The following is a 21,587-nucleotide window of genomic DNA, read 5'->3' on the forward strand; positions in this document are numbered from 1 at the left end:
CTAACCCAGGAACCTATCCTTGCAACAAAGCCCGATGCCAACTCTGTCAACACATCTATTCAAGTTACACCATCATAGGACCTAATCCCATCAGCCACACCATCAGGGGCTCATTCATCTGCACATCTACCAATGTGATATATGCCATCATGTGCCAGCAATGCCCCTCTGCCATGTACATTGGCCAAACTGGACAGTCTTTACTCAAAAGAATAAATGGACACAAATCTGACATCAGGAATCATAACATTAAAAAACCCAGTAGGAGAACACTTGAACCTCTGGCCATTCAGTAACAGATTTAAAGGTGGCAATTTTGCAACGGAAAAGCTTCAAAAACAGTCTCCAATGAGAAACTGCTGAACTTGAATTGATATGCAAACTAGATACTATCAATTTAGGCTTAAATAGAGACTTGGAATGGCTGAGCCATTACACACATTGAATCTGTTTCCCATGTTAAATATCCTCACAGCTTCTTGTCAAACTGTCTTAAATGGGCTGTTTTGATTATCACTGCAAAAGTTTTTTTTCTCCTGCTGACAACAGTTCATCTTAATTAATTAGCCTCTTAGAGTTGGTTGGGCAACTCCCACCTTTTCATGTTCTCTGTATGTATATATATCTCCTCACTATATATTCCATTCTATGCGTCCGATGAAGTGGGCCGTAGCCCACGAAAGCTTATGCTCAAATAAATTTGTTAGTCTCTAAGGTGCCACAAGTACTCCTGTTCTTATTTCAATGTAGATGTTCCCTGAGAAACGTTTAGTCAGATCTGATATGTTCCTGTGAAAAGTCATGAGTTTGACAAGTGTGCATTTTCCAACAAAAAATTAAATTGCAAAAGATTCCTAACTAGCTGTACTCTGAGGTTGCCATTTATTCAGCCTTTGCCCCACATTGTGATAGGCATGATGAACTGAAACTGTTCACCTGGAAGGTTATCTATGAGATTTCAATCCCCCAGAAGCTCACTTTCAAATAAATAAATGTTTTAAAGCTTACAGAAGCAGCAAAGAGTCCTGTGGCACCTTATAGACTAACAGACGTTTTACAGCATGAGCTTTCGTGGGTGAATACCCACTTCTTCAGATGCAAGTGGTGGAAATTTCCAGGGGCAGGTTTATATGTGCAAGCAAGAAGCAAGCTAGAGATAACGAGGTTAGATCAATCAGGGAGGATGAGGCCCTGTTCTAGCAGTTGAAGTGTGAAAACCAAGGGAGGAGAAACTGGTTTCCTTGGTTTTCACACTTCAACTGCTAGAACAGGGCCTCATCCTCCCTGATTGATCTAACCTCGTTATCTCTAGCTTGCTTCTTGCTTGCACATATAAACCTGCCCCTGGAAATTTCCACCACTTGCATCTGAAGAAGTGGGTATTCACCCACGAAAGCTCATGCTGTAAAACGTCTGTTAGTCTATAAGGTGCCACAGGACTCTTTGCTGCTTCTACAGAACCAGACTAACACGGCTACCCCTCTGATACTTAAAGCTTACAATTCTTTTTGGTTAGTTCTGGTAGCTTTCATCCAATGCTTGAGGAATCTAAGACTTAATGGATAACTTGGCAGCAGTGTTCTATTTTTGTTTCTAGGTGGAAGCTAAGCAAAATATAGTCTTGGGAGGTAACTTACCTTTTGGAATAGGCAATAATTTACTAGAATTTTCCCTTGCTATTTCACTTGATGAGAAGTAAATACTCTAGATAACCCATGTCATGGTGGTTCTTTCTGAACTTTCAGTTTGTAGTGCACATAACATTTTAAGAATGGAGTACTTTTCAGGTCTGTCTTCATTAGAAGCACGTATCCAGTGACTTTTTTGCTTTGTCTTAAAGGTTGAAGAAGAGAACTGCAGTTGAAGGATGTATTTCTGATACAGTGATGAAATAATTGCCTTTATACGGTCCTCCTATCTCCCTTGATTCTAAGAGCACTTTAGAAAGCAAGACCTATTGAGGCATTTAAGCACTATCAGACTATAAATAATAAATAATAATGTTGTGACTCTTCTTGATCATTGTGTTCCCAAGCCCCAGCTGGCTCTGGTTCATCACTTAAAATAGAGGCAATTTTCAAATATATTTTTCTATCTTTGAATGGACATAATATTATGTTGGAAATTGAAATTAGTTTGTCATATATTAATTAGGCAGATTCTACTGCACAAGTAATAGAACTAGAACTTGATATTTTTCTTTTTATAAAACAGTGTCCATATTGATTCTTCGGGGGGTTGTGGGGGGAAGAGGTGACTACATAGTTCCTTAACTGTTGGGTACTCTTTACTTTTTAAGCCAGTTTGCACACACTCTTTTGGGCAACCTACAGTTTATTGAACTTTAGCTAAGAACTTGTAGGGTAACAATTGGTCTTTAAAAATATTTACAATAAAATACCCTAGATTTCATTTGTAAATTACTACATATATATATTTGAGTTAAATGTGGATGGGGTTGATTGGATGTCAGTGTTAAAGGGGGAATCCTGACTTTGTCATGGCAAAAAAATGCAAAAATCATAATTTTATCTTAAAATAAAATAGTTTTCACCATGACATACTATTTTAATTATGTGTATTTTTCATTAAAAAATGTTAACATCTAGTAAAACACCAAATCAGAGTCAAATATAGATATTAATGAAAATCTTGCTCAAGAGCAGGCAGGCCAGGATGGAAAAGACCATGAGTGAAATCCTGGCTCTATTTCAATCAATGGCAAAACTTCCGCTGAGCACACTCCATAACTTTTATGGACAAAAAACCTCTCAATCATGGTTCTTGTCACAGAAATCATGGACATAACAAGCACCTGGCCTTAGGCATACATCATGCAGCCATCTGTTGGATGCATAGTTCTCAATAATTTAGATATTTCCTTATTCAGAAAAGGACTATAAAACATAAACCCAAAGATTTTTAGAATTTGGGATGAATTTTATTGAGATGAGAATGAGAGGGGAAAAATCTACAGATTTTTGTCTCGTGTCCTGCAAGCAGTTAAGCACATTTAAATTTTATGCAGTAAGAATAGTCCCATCGAGCTCAGTAGGACTACTCACAATGCATAAAGTTAAGCATGTCCTTACATGTGAAGGATTGGGGACTTTGACAGTGTTTTTTCTGAACATTTCTATTACCGTTTGCTACATCTACAAATTTTACTTTACATTAATTTTAACATGTTTGTCTCAGCAGTGGTTAGTATTGGAATATAAGTAGAATCAAGGAAAATAAGTAAAATCCATTTATTTGTGTCATATTGGTGATGACAGCAAAATTTTCTGACACCTTCTCAATCCATCGCTGGCTTCAAGCACTCAACATCTGACCTCTTAGTGATCTGCTGCATACCATCTATCCATCTTCTCTCTGGTCATCCCCTACTATGCTGACCTACCACCATTCTTCCATGATAACTTTCTCAGGGTTATTTCCATCTCTACTCCTGGTGTGACCAAAGTATATAAGCCTGCGCCTGTTGATTTCTTAGAGCAGATTCTGCTTCTCTCCAATAATACTTTTAACATAAGCATCCATCATCTTTTCTATACAGGAGATACACAATAGTCTTTGCCAGCACCATATCTCAAAAGCTTCAGGTTTTTTTTGTCGGTTGCCTTAATTTTCAATGATTCACATCCATAAGTCACCATGGAAAAAATTAAGCTTTCACCAATCAACCTTCATACATTTTGAGATGCAGCGTTATTTCCTCACTTTTGTAAGGAAGGGCATAGCTGAGCAAACCATTCTTAAACATTTTCCAATATCTTCAGGCAGCCTCTTTGGTGGGATATGTATGATCCCAGATAGAGGCAATAGATGAATTCAGTTATCACTTGATTATTAATTGTGATGTCCGCTTGCATCCTTTTTTTGTTAATAATGTCAAAGTGGATGGATTTACATTTCACCTTATTCAGGGATAGTCCATGTTCCTCACTAATTATTTTTACAGACTCCCAACTTTTGTTGCATTACATTGATAGTTGTGGCAAAGAGTGTCTGATCATCAGTATATCTGAGGTTAGTTTAAGAGGTGTTGACCAATGGAAATCCCAGCTCCATCCAGTTTGTCAAAATCTTCCAGGGCTTGTCTCAGAATAAATTCTGCTTACATGTTGAAGAGGCTTAGGGATGGAATACACTCTTGGCTCACACCCTTCCTGTCTCATGACCAGGACGTGGACAGTCAGGCCTAATGATCAGAACAGGAGTGACATCTAGTGGTTAGATCAGGAGTTGGCAGCCCGGAATTGGAGCCCATAGTTAGAGCAGGAGCTGGAGCCAAGGGGTCAGAACTCGGAGTTCCAGATGTCAGAAGTGAGGAATTGGATTTGAGGATTAGAATTGAGTTACCTGGAGTGAGGCAAGGAAGGGGGAAGGCTGGGGTTGAGCACAAAGTGGGAGCAAGGCTGGGAACAAGCGGGCACAAGGGCTAGCATAACCACCGGTGAATCTTTGAGGAGCGACCGAACTACTGTGGCTGTTGGGCTTGGCGCTGGTCTGCTGCCTCCTCAAACCAATCAGATGGTGTAGCCACTCAGGCAGCCTACTACAGGCTAGTTGGTCTCATTAGGTTGCCTGGATGCTGGCTCTGCTGCAGCCTCTGATTCCTGACACGGCCCTGTGGAAAACCACCAGGCTTTAAGCGCTACCTGTCATGTCAAGACGCCATGCTGTTATCAGATGGACACTGTTTGTCCACTGCTTGGGTGAGTTGCACATCCCTCAGAAATGCACTCACAGCAGCATCCTAAAGGCTCAAGCTCGGAGGGACAAAGATCTGTGCCCCAAGCTCATCTTAATGGTGAAGTCTCTGCCCAGCTTCAGACCCCAGCCAGCAGACTACCTCTGGAAAAATAGCTCCAGGGACTTCACCTTCTTCTCAGAGGAAGGCTCATTCCTCTTAAAAAAAAAAAAATCAACGAGGAAACAATCAGCGACTTCTCCTCAGAGAGAACTGACCAAAAAGAAGCGATCTCCAGCTCGGTCTCTCTCCTTGATACCGACCGCACCACAGCTAAGTACCTATGAAGCACTGGGATCCTCCAGCACTGCCTGCACAGTGACCTTTGCCAGTACTCCTGTATGGAGTCGAGAGGCAAAAGCAAACCTACCTGCTCCACTGCACCGTTGACACTGCTGAAGATGGCACTAAGACCTCCAACACAGGCTATGCCTGCTCCATCAGCTTCTTCAGCACTGACTGCATCGACAATGACGCCATTGGTACCAGCAACTCTATTGCCAATCCATCAGCACAGTTGACTGCGATACTGAAACTGTCGGCACCAAGATCTTCAACGGTGAGGCCATGGCACCATGCCACTTCCTTCATCAGAAAGACCTATTTGTATTGGCGATGCCAGACTCAGCATTTTTCAGCACCAACGACTCCGTGGTGCACTCAGTACTGAAACAACCCATCTGTCCAATAGTCCCTCCACTTTCCAGCACAGAGGAAGAGGATAGTTTTTTCCTCACACCACTCCTCACCTGTACAACCGGACCCAACCCCTGGACCTCTGAGATCGAGGTCTCATTATAGGCAAGACATAGAGCCATGGTATGGGCACTTGTGGATGGCCTCACCCATGCCATTCCCCGTACAATGCCTTACTGGGATCCCTGGGCCGCCTATAGAAGGTAGTACAGCAGGCTCCCCAGTCCCTATAGGAAGGGGATTAGATTGCCACCACCACCCTCAATGCCTGCAACATCAGAGTCCCATGAGGAAATTGTCAACGGGAGGAGAGCATAGAGCAAGACACCATGCCACCTACTAATTCCTCCTCAGATGAGACTATAATGTCTCCACCGCCTACAGCCACTGCCGCCTTTAAGCAATTTAAAAAACTTTTTAAATGTGTGGTTGATGGATTAGAGATCTTTCTTGAGGAGGTCCCAGAGGCCCAACATAAACTGTGGACATCCTACAAGCCTCCTCAACTTCCAAAATAGCGCCTCCATTTAATGATGCTCTAATAGAGCCAGCAAAAACAGCTTGGCAGATGCCAGCTACTATACCACCCATCTGCAAGAGGGCTGACAAAATGTATTATGTCCCCTCCAAAGGTATGGACCTTCTTTTTTCCCATCCTGCACCAAATTTACTCATTGTCAATTCCGTCAACCAGCATGATAGACAGAAACAGTACAAGTTGACACCCATCGACAAAGAGTGGAAATGGATAGACCTTTTTGGCCACAAGATCTGTTCTTCATCAACCCTACAATTCCAGTTCGTCAACTGTGCGGCGTTACTGCAACTATTCAAAATTCATGGACTTTATTAATATTCCGGAGGACAAAAGGGATCACTTTAGAGCTCTTGTATCCGAAGGCCAGCTTGTGGCCAGAACTACCTTACAGGTATCTTGAATGTGGTCAACACAGCAGGAAGTTCCATGGCTACCACCTTGGTCATGTGTACCATGCATCCAGGCTGCATTCCTTGGGATTTCCCAGGAGATACAGTCCATGGTGGAGGACTTTCCGTTCAACAGACACAAACTTTTCACTGCCAAGATGGACCAAGTTCTCCACATGACGAAGGACTCAGGAGTGACTCTCTGTCCACTGGGGATTTATACGCCTCCCACAAAGAAGACAAACCAGATATCAGGCTTACTAGCAGCACAAGAGGTATGCCTCGTATACCCAACATCAGTGGCAGTCCGAGATGCCGACCACTACCACCATCAACGTCTCAATCTTTCTCCTTGAAGCAACAATTTTGAGGGCTTGGTTGAGGGTCTGAAAGACCTTCCCCACTCTACAGTGCTAATGACACCATCCAACTTTCATTTCAGATACTGTCTGACTCCCTTTTATTTGGCTTGGTCTTCCATCACCACCACCAAGTGGGACCTAGAAATAGAATAATAGAATATTAGGTTTGGAAGAGACCTCAGGAGGTCATCTAGTCCAATCCCCTGCTCAAATACACATGGGCTAGTCGATTCCCTTTACTTCCATCTTTCCCACCCAACCCCCCTCCTTGTCCCCTTTCAGGGACCCTTCTCACAAGCACCTTGTACGACAAGAAGTAAACCATCTTCTACATTTAGGTGCCGTGGAACAAGTTCCTCCACTACACAAGAGGAATGGTTTCTTCTACCATTACTACTTAACCCAAAAGAAAAATGAAGGATGGAGACCCATGCTACATCCCACAAACCTCAACAAGTTCATGAGGGTTCAATCATTCAGGATGGTCACACTAACAATTATTATACCAACACTGGAACTCCGCTAACAGGAGGTTCATCAGGTTTATCCTGGGAACGGACCATTATTAATACAAGGTCCTACCTTTCAGCCTTTACACAGCACCACAAGTTTTCTTCAAAATTCTTGCAGTAGTAGCAGCACACCTGCGCAAGCAAGGGGTAATAATATTCCCTTACGTGGACGACTGTTTACTAAAAGCTCCCACCCTGGCAGATGCTGTTGACAGTGCTTACAGGGTGATTGCCCTTTTCCAGAATCTGGGGTTATAGAAACACACAAAAATTGACTTTAAAACCCGTTCACCAGCTAGACTTTATCAGGGCCCATCTCGACTCCCTGGAAGCCAAAGCGTCATTACCAACCAACAGGTTTATTACTATGACCAACCTCATCTCTTCAGTAATGAACAGTCCACACATATCAGCACGCACCTGCCTTCAACTCTTAGGCCACATGTCTGCAACCACGTTTGTGGTAGGACATGTGTGTCTCCACATGCGCTGTCTTCAAGGCTGGCTCAGAACCATCTACATGCTACACAAACATGGCCTAAACAGACATCTTATGATGCCAACCAAAGTCAAAGATTCTTTACGCTGGTGGACGCAACCCAACAACGTGTGCACGGGGACTCCTTTCACTCATAGTCATAGACTTTAAGGTCAGAAGGGACCATCATGATCATCTAGTCTGACCTGCGCAACGCAGGCCGCAGAATCTCACCCACCCACTCCCACAACAAGCCCCTAACCTATGTCTGAGCCATTGAAGTCCTCAAATCATGGTTTAAAGACTTCAGGGTGCAGAGAATCCTCCAGCAAGTGACCCATGCCCCAGGCTGCAGAGGAAGGCGAAACCCCTTCCCCTCAGACCTCTGCCAATCTGCCCTGGAGGAAAATTCCTTCCCGCCCCCAAATATGGCGATCAGCTAAACCCTGAGCATGTGGGCAAGACTCACCAGCCAGACACCCAGGAAAGAATTCTCTGTAGTAACTCAGATCCCACACCATCTAATATCCCATCACAGACCATTGGGCATATTTACTACTAATACTCAAAGATCAATTAGTTGCCAAAATTAGGCTATCCCATCATACCATCTCCTCCATAAACTTATCAGCTTATTAGTCTTGAAGCTGGATAAGTCTTTTGCCCCCACTGCTCCCCTTGGAAGGCTGTTCCAGAACTTCACTCCTCTGATGGTTAGAAATCTTTGTCTAATTTCAAGTCTAAACTTCCTGGTGGCCAGTTTATATCCATTTGTTCTTGTGTCCACATTGGTACTGAGCTTAAATAATTCCTCTCTTTCCCTGGTATTTATCCCTCTGATACATTTATAGAGAGCAATTATATCTCCCCTCAGCCTTCTTTTGGTTAGGCTAAACAAGCCAAGTTCTTTCAAACTCCTTTCATAAGACAGGTTTTCCATTTCTTGGATCATCCTAGTAGCCCTTCTCTGTACCTGTTCCAGTTTGAATTCATCCTTCTTAAACATGGGAGACCAGAACTGCACACAGTATTCCAGATGAGGTCTCACCAGTGCTTTGTATAACGGTACTAACACCTCCTTATCTGTACTGGAAATACCTTGCATAATGCATCCCAAGACCACATTAGCTTTTTTCACGGACATATCACATTGGCGGCACATAGTCATCCTGTGATCAACCAATACTCCGAGGTCCTTTTCCTCTGTTAATTCTAACTGATTCCCCATCTTATAACAGAAAAAAATCTTATTAATCCCTAAATGCATGACCTTGCACTTTTCACTATTAAATTTCATCCTATTACTAAACTCCAGTTTACAAGGTCATCCAGATCTTCCTGTTTGATATCCCACTCCTTCTCTGTATTGGCAATACCTCCCAGCTTTGTGTCATCCACAAACTTTATTAGCACACTCCCACTTTTTGTGCCAAGGTCAGTAATAAAAAGATTGGTCTCAAAACTGATCCCTGAGGAACTCCACTCCACTCCCTCCAGCCTGACAGTTCACCTTTCAGTATGACCCATTGTAGTCTTCCCTTTAACCAGTTCCTTATCCACCTTTCAATTTTCATATTGATCCCCCATCTTTTCCAATTTAACTAATAATTCCCCATGTGAAACTGTATCAAATGCCTTACTGAAATCAAGGTAAATTAGATCCACTGTTTCCTTTATCTAAAAAAATCTGTTACCATCTGAAAGAAGGAGATCAGGTTGGCTTGGCATGATCTACCTTTTGTAAAACCATGGTATATTTTGTCTCAATTACCATTGACCTCAATGTCCTTAACTACTTTCTCCTTGTGATCCATCCTCTATGATACTCACTCCTTGATAGGCTGGGGAACTCATCTGCAACACCATACAATTCAGGACAGGTAGTCTCCCTCCAAAATAATAGTTACACATAAATCTATTAGACCTCCGCGCAGTTCGCAATGTGTGCCTCCACTTCCTGCCATTGATAAGAAACAAGACTATATGAGTAAAGACTGACAAGATTGCTTGCATGTTTTATATAAATCGACAGGGAGGAGCCCGATCCCATTCCCTATGCATCGAAGGCATGTAACTGTGGAATTGGTGTATCTGACACAATATCAATTTCTCAGCCTCCTACCTGCCAGGCTGTCAGAACATTAGAGTGGATACATTAAGCAGGGAATCCCCACCACTGAGCCCTCCCACCCCCAAACTCCTGCTGCTGCAGGCCGGAGGGGGCCTCCGAGACTGCCCCAGCAGCAGCCAGTGCAACGGCCATGGGGCTGCCCGCGCTGCTCAGGTGGCTCCTGGGCCAGCCACATGGGTTGCTGCAGAAGTCACAAAGGTCATGGAAGGTCACAGAATCCATGACTTCCGGGAGCCTTAGTCATTGCTAATAACTGGATTGCCAGGAAGAGTTGGATTACTCTGTGTTATTGCCAGTTAATTGATTGTTACTGAAGTAAATACACTAAACACTATATAGAGCTCCTTTAAAGTCTTTAATTTATATTTTCAGGTAACACAACAAGATGTAAGGAAAGAAAATCCTCTACAGTTTAAGTTCAGGGCTAAGTTTTTTCCTGAGGATGTATCTGAGGAGTTAATTCAGGAAATAACTCAGAGACTGTTCTTCCTGCAAGTCAAAGAAGCCATTTTAAATGATGAAATCTATTGTCCACCTGAAACTGCAGTTCTACTGGCTTCCTATGCTGTCCAAGCCAAGTATGGAGATTACAATAAGGAGATTCATAAACTAGGCTACTTGGCCAATGACAGACTCCTCCCCCAGCGGTAAGTGGGAAACTGCAGCTGCTATATGGATGCTGCAGAATTGTAAACTTGCTAATAAAAATGTTCTTAGCTTTTAAAATCCGAGTATCAGTTTCTTCAATATTATAATTGATCTCCTCTTTAATGTTAAGCCATATGGTGGTGGCGGTTCTCTGAAGTGAGTGTTTGTTTCATTGGTAAAATTTTGGAGTAAAGGAGGAGATCATTTGGGCTTTGAGTAGTGAAGAGTAGGCATCAGAACTGTACAGTCCTTGTGAGAACTGAATTTTTTGTAACTCTTTAGCTCTGTCTTAAGGTAATTGCACATATTTAGTCAAGCAACTTTCCTCTCTGTTCCAATGAGTTAATATTAAAGTGGTATATAATGCACATTCCTACCTCTTCTCTGGAATCAATGCCTTCTGTGAATAAATATTGGAACCATCCAGTTCGCAAATCAGTGTGGATTCCTTAATAGAGCTGGGCAAAATATTTTGAATAGTTTATTTGCCAAAATAAGAAGTTTTGGTAGACCTGAAACTACTAGTGAATTTGATATGAATGTGCCAAAAAATGTTGAAGGGGGACTAGACACCATTCAGAAAATGATGGTGATGCCCACCTTATAACTTTTAGCCCAACTGTTAGGGCACTCACCTGGGATGTAAGAGAGCTGTATTCAACTCCCTCCTCTGCCTGATGTGGAGAAGGGATGTGAACTTGGGTCTCCTACATTGTAGGAGAGTGCTTTAGCCACTGAGCTATGGAATTTGCTAGCGTTGATCTCTCTGCCTCTCCTGTTGAAGCTACCTCACTTTCTAAAAATAATTGAGTAGTTCTTGAAGCAGCAATGTGAACTTGTCTCCCCCATCTTAGGTGAGTGCCTTAACCATCAGCCTACAGATATTCTGACCCTTTCCCTAGCCAGTAACTATGTATTATTGTTCATATACTTCAGGGGGAATTCTACACATGCACAGAATTTGTGTGTCTCGCAGATTTTTTTGCTTCCCCTCAGAAAAATGATTTTCTGACAGGGAAGCAAAGGGAAGCCACAAGAGCAGTCAGGCAACCCTCCCCAGAAGTATGTTTTGGGAACCCAGGGCAGCTAGCAGAGAGGCAAATCACGGTGGGGCACAGGGTGGGACTGGGGAAGACCCAGCTGGTGGCTCTTACCTTTGCGCTGGGCTCAGCTGCTAGTCCTGGCTGGGCTGGGGAGGATGGGACTTCCTCTTTCCCTGCATGGCATCTGGGGCTGGTCAGACCTACCCCCAGATTTCTCCCCCAGCTACAGGATGCTCTGCAAACTTCCCTTGCCTCCACCCCCGACTTTCTGCATCCATCGCTCCTCAGCTGCAGGGGGAGGGATCCCTGTACAGGGAGCTGCTCCCTCATCTGCCTGCCCCCCCCCTCATACCCAGACTGTCCTACCGAGCCTCATTCCCCTGCATTCAGAACTCCCTCCTGATAAGCTCCGCTCCCCCTGCACCTGGACCACCCTGATGAGCCACCTGGATCTCTTCCCCACTCCCCCAGTATCTGTACTCCATCCTTCCCTGAGCCCCAACCACCTTCACCTGGACTCCTATGCAGAGTTTCATTACTGTTGCACCCAGAACCTCCCAACAAGCTCCTGTGCATCCGGACCTCTCCCACACCTGGATCCCCCACTGAGCCGCCTGTGCCCAGATTGCCCCACATAGAACCCTCTCAACCCACACCTGGATTACCCCCACACTAAGCCCCTCCACACTCGGATCCGGCATTGCTGAGCCTGCCTGCCCATACCTGGTGCACCTGTCACAGAGGGGCAGGGCCCTAGGGTGTTTCTGGGGCAGGCCTGGTCCTTGCGCTGTGTCAGGGTTGGGTGCAGCCTCACAACTGAGTTCATGTCCTGGGGGAGAGCTGCACAGTGATCTCCTACCTCTGTGTGGCCTGTGCTCCCCAATGCCATGGTGGAGCTTCCACATTTGACAAATAAAGTTTGCAGAATATTAAAATATTGTGTGCAATTTTTTTTTTGGCGCAGAATGACCTCAGAAGTAATTCATAGTGGCAACTCGTAGTTATTCAGAATGACAATGTTTCATTCTCCTCAAAACAGATGTTTTTGATTCATCAAAATGTTCCACATTTTTTTTGATTGAGCTGAACAGAATACTTGTTCTCATTTTTCAGAACTACCAGTGAACTGAAAAAATCAATTATTTGCCTGACTCTCTTCCTTATTTCACATTTATTTTACGTCTTGAAATTTTTGATTTATTCTGGTACTTCTTCCCCTTTTTTGTAAATTACATCGTTACTTAACGCTTTTATAGAAACATGTTTTTCCAACGAAATCTAAAAGCTTTCTCATAAAAACACAAGGCTAGACAAAGTTTAACAATCTAAAGAAAGAGATGTTCTTCTCCTGGCATCCTACCTAAAAATTTAGGGCCTGTTAAGATTGAGATTATAATATGGTTTCTGAGCATGATTATAGCATTGTGTTTTCCTGTACATACTAGCAATCAAAAAGTATTAGAGCATGAATGCCCATAACTATAATATACAGTTATGCTAATGCTGTGTGTGTGTAGCACAGGCAGATTCTTACTACTTTTACCTAAAACAATGCAGTAAACAAGTGTGTACTTGGAGATAATGTTCCTGTTCATGCCACCAAATTGGAGGACAGGAGAGTGCTACAAGCTGTAAGGTGAATAAAAATCTGAGTTCAGTTGGCTAATCAAGAAACAAGCCAGGGTTTATTTTCAGTTACATGTTTGTGTGACATTATCACGGGTACGTATATTTCTCAATATCCCTCTACTCTGCTCGCTTTGTTCTCTTGAGCGGCCAGTTTCAAATGATATTTACATGAATTCTACTATTAAAGTTTGTGAAAACTTTAAATTGTGTTAGAGCAAGCAACAGAAGTATGGTATGAGAGGGCAATGCCAAATGGGCCTGTGAAACGAAACCAAGTGTGTCTAATTTTAGGCTTTCTACTCTTAATAAATAGTAGTTTCAACCTAGAAAATATGGAGCTACTAGGACTGCTCACTTACAAGATTTCAGTGATTACCCAGGATATTTTTGCCCAGATTGGCACAATCAAGGAATTTCATGCTTCTTCTCTGTATGTACTATAATGGGTTTCTCCAGATTTTGTGTTAAGTTCAAGGCCAGACTTAAAGACAATGACAAGGAACTGCTCGTCTCCCTGTACTTTTTTAGACTTTTAAGCTATATAAACCATTTATGGTTTCAGATCATTTTAAAGGGGAAAAAAAAACCCCCACTGCCTATGTGTGCCCCACTTACGTTTTGAAAGGGTAGAGATAAGAAGGTTGTTGGAGAGCTGGAGGTTGTATGTTGAGAGATAGTAAGTAAAAATATCAGACTGCTGCCATCTTAAATAGATTTGAAAAGTGTACACTTAAATAGGTGTGTGCACAATGCATCCAGTTCATTTCTTGACCTAATAAAATATATTGTACATGCTCAGAATTCAGTTTTCAAATGCTCCTAACTATTTTCCAAATCATTTTTTTCCTCCAAAGAAGTAAAAGGATCTTTTTTAAGTAGCTAAAGTTACTTTCAGTTTCCCATAATTCAAAATCAGCTGGCTGGATTTTGCTTTAATTTTTACAAACAAATTTATTTTGGGGAAGAGATCACTGTGATGGAAACCTTGTGACCTAAACATGAAATTCTAGTGTTTATGTCAGCATGTGAAAACCAGAAACTTAACAAAGTGTCTTGCAAGCATAATAAGAATGGCCATGACTGGTGCTCACTATAGTAAAGATCTCTTACATAAATTGAAAGCTGTTTGGGGCAGAGATCATCTGTTTTGTGTGTGTGCGTGCACCTGCGTGCGTGTGTGTGTGTGGTGCCTTGCACAATAGAGGCCTGGTGTGTATGTATTTCAGTAGTCCCTGGAGTCCCAGCACATACTTATCTGATGGTTTTAAATATTCTAATATTGCAAACCTTTCTCAAAAAGAAAAGCAAGTGTAAGTATGTTGAAGTTTATTTTGTACAAGATTAAAGCTTGGACAAGCTTACTACTCAAACTTTAAAGTATGGTACTTTAAAAAACAAAAACAAAAAAAAACTGTGATAATTGGATTGTTTGGTATCAATTTTGTCTGTAGGTGAGCTCCAGCTGAAATATGCTTAATTTAAAATTCAGACATCCTGTTTGTCTTAAGTTCAGATGTACTTTTTAACAACCAGCACTGGACACTCTGCCCTGGGTATGGTGGTCAAGTTCTGTTTTATTCTAACTTCTATATTGTCACCAGCAAGGATCTGTACTTGAATTGTATTGTATGAATTAAATTATTGGTGTATGAGGCAAAACAGAATCCAGTTCACTCACCCATTGTTGAATGGTGCTAGAAAGAGGGGGAAAAGGTAGCAAATGTTACTTTTGTCAACAACAAGGAAGAGCTGGAACTCAATTGAGCTGATCTCTTAAGTAAGATCACTTCTGCACTCCCTCATCTTTAGTCACACTTTAAAACAGTTTCTACGGGAATGTTAAAGTTAGCTACGTGGACTAAAAGTGAGATGAAAACTTTCCATAGTTTAACTTTAAGAAGACATACAAACAATTTTTAATCTTAGTAACTAACTAATATAAACAAACAGTTCCTTATATTGTGCACTTGGTTTCTTGTGCTGCTATACCAGGTCATGTTGCTGTACTATTCTGATACGTTCTAACAGGTTGAAACACATGTCCGTGGCTGTAGCTAACATGAGCAAACCTTACGTTTAAAAACTGCTTGTGACATTTAGTTTAAATCCTGAAACCTATTCTTGTTTCTTTTGCAAGTACCCCCACATTCTCTTCCCGCTAACAGCAGAACTGGTGGTTTAGTTCTAGGAATAAACTGAAAAGTTTGGGTGTATTTGTGGGTGTATAGAAGTTCTTTAATTTATGTTACAAGAGTTGGAACGTTTTCTGTCATTCTGTATTTTGTCTAGTTTGTTTTCAAACATAGTATCGTTATCCTACAGATTTAAATTGCTGAAGCTATGAATTAAAATTATGTATGAATGTGTTTGGGTAGGTATTGGCTTGTGTCACAGTGAAAGTTTAAGAACTATTGTTAAAACTGAAACTGCAGTGGTTTTTTCCTCTCAAATGATTTATTTCACGCATTTAGACCTCTTGGAGTACTTTGAAAATCAAATTTTATAAAGTGGTTATTAATGAAAATGCCAGTTAAATATTTTACTCTGAATCTGTTCAATTTTTTTATTTGGCATAAATATTATTATGTATTTGTTATAAGCTCTATACCTGAACTTATTTGTGTATTTTATGGCTCAGATAATTTGTCAGTTTCATTTCATAGCAGCCTCTTTTATTGACAGTGTTCTAGAACAGCACAAACTGACAAAAGAACAGTGGGAAGAAAGAATACAGAACTGGCATGAAGAACACAGAGGGATGTTAAGGTAATTATGCAGAAATTGTCCCTTGTAGCTTAAGTTTTGTGTGTGTGTGCGGGGCGGGGCGTTATTTCAAATTATTTTGGTTTTGTTTAACACTCCCTCCTTTTTTGTTTTTCCCCCTATCCAGGTCAGACAGGAAGGATGGCCTAGTGGATAGGGCACTAGACTTGGGTGTGTGATGTTGGGCAAGTTAGTTATCTACCCTGTGCCTCCATTGCCCATCTGTAAAATGGATGTAATACTTCCCTAGCTCACAGTGGTGTTTGAGGATAAAATTTAATGATTGTGAGAAACTTGATACTATGGTGATGGCAGCTATATAAGTACCCGGATAGAATTCCAGGTGAATTCCTCAAGAGGAATTAAACAAAATTATTAACTGGAAGTGTCAAATTTAGGCATTCTTTAGTTTCTCCACTCATGTACATCATTTATTTTTCATTTGTCTTAGTTCTGCTATTTTCTCTCGTCAGGGAAGATTCTATGATGGAATACCTCAAGATTGCACAAGATCTGGAAATGTATGGAGTCAACTACTTTGAAATAAAGAATAAAAAGGGTACTGAATTGTGGCTAGGTGTTGATGCTTTGGGTCTGAATATTTATGAGCACGATGACAAGTAAGTTGTTTTTATTATGTGTATTATAATAATAATGTCCCAACAGAGATTAGGACCCCGTTGTCCTAGGCAGTGTACATACATGTAATAAGAGACAATTTTGTCCCAAATATGTTGCAGACTAAATAACACGAGAAAGAAAGTTGGAAGAAAAGTTCGCTTGTGGTGGTTTTTGAATTCTTCTCAAATTAAAGGGGAATTTACTCCCATTTTGTGGGTTTCAATTTGGACTTCCACATTTTGAAGATGAGTGGCTTACAAAGTTTTCTTTGTATGGATGCTCTCTGTGTTTCCCACTCTTGGCTTCAGTGAGAGTAAGAACAATGACAATATCGTATTAGTATGGCAGAAGTGGAAGTACTCTTTTAAAATAGGAAGCATCTTATTTGTAATAGCTGCTATTAGAAGCACAGCTTATAGAACAAAGCTGCGCTGGTACAGAGTGTAATTTTTTTTATTCTTCAAAGAAAACTGTTAATAGATTGAAACTTCTTGTTCTGTTTAGGAGGTCGGAAAAGCTTCCTGTCCACCCATTCCTCCTTTGTTCTCTTCCCCATCACTTCAGATATAGAAAGAATATATAATAAAGTAACTCTTAAGAATCACGATACTAGCAAACAAAGTCGTCATGAATTTTCTAACTTAAACATTGTGAGCTCAGCATCAGATAGCCAATACCATCTACATTCAAAATACATGCCTTCAAACTAATAAATGTAGTCCCTGAGAGTATCCCTGGCAAACCTGTATTGCCATTAGATGGCATTGTAGCTTCTAAGAGTTGGAGGAAATATTCATTTAGGGTGTTGAAATAGAAAGAAATACCTCTTTCTGATGTTCTGAAATACATCTTCATTTGCTAACTGCTGCTAGTGTTTGTAATTGTGATACTGTAATATAAATGGAAAAGACTTCTAGTCCAATTGAGAAAAATATTCATCATTGATGTAATGTAATGCACAACATGTTCCAACTATTTCTGGTAACAATTATATCCAAATGTTTAACTGAAAACAATGCAGGGGATGAAGTTTAAATTGAGTTATGGGAATCAGTGTAGCAACTCAAATTGCACAACTAACTTTAATCAAAATGCAAAATTACTTAAGGAAGGTAATTTAACTTCTGTCTTTGTTATAGTGATAGACTTTTGAGTGTTTATTTTGTGAAAATAGTCACTCATATTATAAAAAGTGTACTTCTAATTGTTTATAAAGGGTGAATAAATTATTGATTTTTGTACCAGGCTTATAACACGAATAGTATGTGTTAAAGATTGAAGGATATGAGCACGTGAGTAGAAGGTGCTATAGTTAGTTATAAGGCAACTTTTGATTCCCTACACTGTATAACTATCTGTAACAATTAAGCATTAATTAAAACATCTGTTAACTATTTATCATTCCTTCATTAACTGGTTGGTAATGTAACCATAACGTATAAAGGGTGACTGAAAAAACAATACAAAGTTAATAAAGATGGATTTAAATATTCGGTGGAAATACGTATATTTGTGCCTTTGATTAAAAAATAGTTTTTTTGGTTTTGTTTTGTTTTTCGAAGGTTGACACCCAAGATTGGTTTCCCTTGGAGTGAAATCAGAAACATCTCATTTAACGACAAAAAGTTTGTCATAAAGCCAATTGACAAAAAAGCCCCTGTAAGTAAAGTCTGTGGGATATTTTTCTTTATGTATGAGGATTTTAAATATGATCTAACTTGCTCTGACACTTTTGCATAAGCGATAGCCCTTTTCTGCTGTGTAAAATGGCACCAAGGGCCTCTCTTAATTACTTAGACATCTCAGTTGTGGAATAACTGGTAATCAAAAAGAAATGTTCATTTTAAAGTATAAAGAGAATATGCAATTTTTATCTTGTTCTTGTATTATCCACATTTTGGATGATTTTTGGATATTTTTCCACTAATACATTTACTAGTGCAGGTTGGACAGCTGCTGTACAATAAAGTTACATATCTGCTTTTTCCAAGTTTTCTTACAACTTTTTGCTGCTGTCCACCACTGCAGCATCTTCATTCTGAAGTATAGGTTGGGGCACAAAATGAAACTTCATGAATTAGCCAAAATATTAAAGTAAACAATAAATATTCTCCCACCATTTTCATAAAATTGATAGTTCTTTTAGTTGGTAGTCCTGTAGATCAGTGGTTCCCAAACTTCTTACTAAGATGACCCATGCACTGGTGTGTGTGTGTGTGTGTGTGTGTGTGTTTTCACCCAGGGTCCAAATTTGAGGGTTGAGGTTCCAAAATCATAGGCCAGCATCCTTCTCCTTGTCCCTATGAAGGGGCACCACAACCCTAATCCCAGCCCAGTGCAGAGGGGAGGCCCATGGGGTTTGAGTCAGAAAGCAGGCCCAACCCACACTCACTTCACAGTGGAGGGGTGGCTGGGCCAAATTGAGTGGCGCTGTGACCCTGTAGACCAGGTTGCAATGGCTGGAGCGGGGAGCTGAGCCCAGCCATGTAGGACAGGAGCTTCCATTGTAGGGTGAGTGTGGAGTAGGATCACTTCCCCCTCATCCCCTGGGTCTCCTTTCCATGCCAGGCCCATGACTCATTTTACAATCCTTCCTTCAACTCACTTGTGGGGATCGGGAGACATCATTTGGGGAACACTGCTGTAGATTTCTGCCATTGCACTGGCCAGAAAGAAAATGTCAAGATTGCGGTAAAATTATATTTAATCTTACAAATCCAAACATATAATGTATTGATTTTAGCTTAAATTCTAGATTTTTAGACTGTAAGAGCTGCACTTTAATTAAACTTAAAATATTTTGTTGCTAGGATTTTGTTTTTTATGCACCACGTCTGAGAATTAATAAGCGGATTTTGGCACTGTGCATGGGAAATCATGAACTGTACATGAGGAGAAGAAAGCCTGATACAATTGAAGTGCAACAGATGAAGGCCCAAGCTAGAGAGGAGAAACATCAGAAACAGTTGGAAAGGTATGACATTAACAATCTTCTGTGAACCAGAATAAAGTACATCTAAAGCATTTTGCAAGAACATGGCCATGGAATCACAAAGTACCTGGGGTTCCAGAAGGCAGAACTCTACCTGTCCACTTCTGAATATGTAAATTAGATCATGGATTGTTATGGGTCATCTGGCTTTAACAGAAAACCTTTGTCAAGTAGTGTTTCTATGGGTGCTTGCACCTCAGATAGCAGATTTTAGGGTATGCTGAGGGCATGCCTGATTCTCCTGGGTTTAAAAGTTGCCTTTTGTGCTGAGAGGCTGTCTCAGTCAGTGTGTCCATTGTCTTGGGGAGTCATGTGTTCCCCAAAAGTGTAATTTCTGCCTGAAATTTAAAGAACCAGAAACTTAAATTGTGTCTCCTTATGATGGAGGGTTCGCTTCAGCCAGTGGCCACCCCCCTCCCCCCCGTACAGTGGTCTTCGAACAGGTCAATCACTTAAACCTCCTCGATACAGCACACTTCTAGAGCACTGAAGAGGAAATCTTTGAGATCCTCTCAAAAAGACTCTAGAAAGTGGTCTTCAAGTCTTCTGGATAGAGAATCCACCTCAAAGAGATGGTCTCAGATTCAGACACTCATTTTGGCACCTACTGATTTTCTGACGAGGCTGCAGGTTCATCAGGTACTGTGACCACCAGCAAGTGTAAGGTCTCTAAGGGTTCCAGCTCAGGAAGATCAGTGCCATCAGGTGATAGGAGTGGCAGAGAGAAGATGACCAGCTCTTCTAAATTGGTACTGACAGAGTCTGCTAGGACCTCAGTACCCAGCACTTCAGCTCCACAAAAGACCAGACTGACACCTAGTGGTCATTCATCGGAGAGTATGAGACCTTTGGTACTGTCGGTGCCTTCTGCCACAGTTACCTCTGCCCAACTTGCCTCATCGGTACCGTACGCTCTTTGGTACTGCAAGAGTTTTGATTTTCTTGGGACTTGGTAGTAACAAACACTCAAATCTCCCCTGTTTGGCACCAACCCATTCTCAGTACCAATCACTTCTCATTCCCAGAGATTTGCCCATTACTGATGGAGTTTATGCCTATCTCTACCAAGTGAGGAGGAAGATGAGGAGGAGGAGGAGGATGTGGACTTTTAATCATTTTCTCACATTTCTGGCTGGGGCTTTCCCTTCCATTATCAAGGAACTTGCTTTCCTGCAACCTCTAAGGTGTTGGACTATCCTCGTGAGAGATGCGCTCCACCATGCTGGTATGGACACACTTAGGTGCCTGCACCCATGCCTTATGTACCACCTCAGTAGCCATACTGTGACCCTTGAACCCAAACAGCAATTCTCCAGGGCCCCTAGTTTTCCTTGCCAGGAGAAGAGCAGACAATTCCCCCCCAGCCTCTCTGTCTAAGGTTCCTGACCCACAAGAGGAGATCTTTGAGGGGCAGGAAGCAAGATTAGACAAAGAGATTGCCCCTACAACTAATATCTCTTCTTCCTCCTCAGATGAAGCTGTCATGCCTTCTCCATCGTCCTTGGTTGATGATTTTAAGCAGTTTCAGGGCCTTTTTAAAAGGATAGTGGCCCCCTTGCAAATTCCACTGGTGGAGGTTAAAGAGTTCCACATAAATTACATGATATTCGGCATACTTCATCTGCCCGCATTGCACTACCTGTTTGTGAGGCCTTGTTAGACCCTGCAAAAATAATTGGGCATCCCCCAACCACAGTACCATCCACCCATAAGAGGGCAGACAAAAAATTGTGTTCCCTCCAAGGATCCTGAATTTTTATTTTTCGCACCCATCCCCCAACTCTCTTGTGGTTGATGCTGTGAATAAACATGGCTGACAACACCAGGCTAAATTGACACCGTATGATAAAGATTTAACACATCTTGATTTATTTGGCTGTAAGTCCTACACATCGGCTACCTTACAACTTAGGATTGCCCATTATCAAACCCTCATGGTGAAATACAGCCATACTAACCATTCAAAGTTAAATGCCTTTATTGAGCATCTTCCAACAAACCAGAAGAAGCAATTCCAGGTGATCATCAC

General features: G+C 41.4%; 1 protein-coding gene across 2 annotated transcripts in view; it reads left to right on the forward strand.

Moving 5' to 3' along the window:
• The window catches only part of RDX (radixin), a 117,434-nt gene that overhangs the window by 83,715 nt on the left and 12,132 nt on the right, over nucleotides 1-21,587 (forward strand). For both annotated transcript variants that reach the window (XM_045018186.1, XM_045018179.1), the window contains exons 5-9: nucleotides 10,235-10,509; nucleotides 15,865-15,948; nucleotides 16,419-16,565; nucleotides 18,129-18,225; nucleotides 19,377-19,540. In XM_045018186.1, coding sequence (XP_044874121.1) covers nucleotides 10,235-10,509; nucleotides 15,865-15,948; nucleotides 16,419-16,565; nucleotides 18,129-18,225; nucleotides 19,377-19,540 — 767 coding nt within the window. The remainder of the gene's footprint in view (nucleotides 1-10,234; nucleotides 10,510-15,864; nucleotides 15,949-16,418; nucleotides 16,566-18,128; nucleotides 18,226-19,376; nucleotides 19,541-21,587) is intronic.

Source organism: Mauremys mutica, chromosome 1, assembly GCF_020497125.1.
Source record: "Mauremys mutica isolate MM-2020 ecotype Southern chromosome 1, ASM2049712v1, whole genome shotgun sequence".
NCBI classification, from domain to species: domain Eukaryota; kingdom Metazoa; phylum Chordata; order Testudines; family Geoemydidae; genus Mauremys; species Mauremys mutica.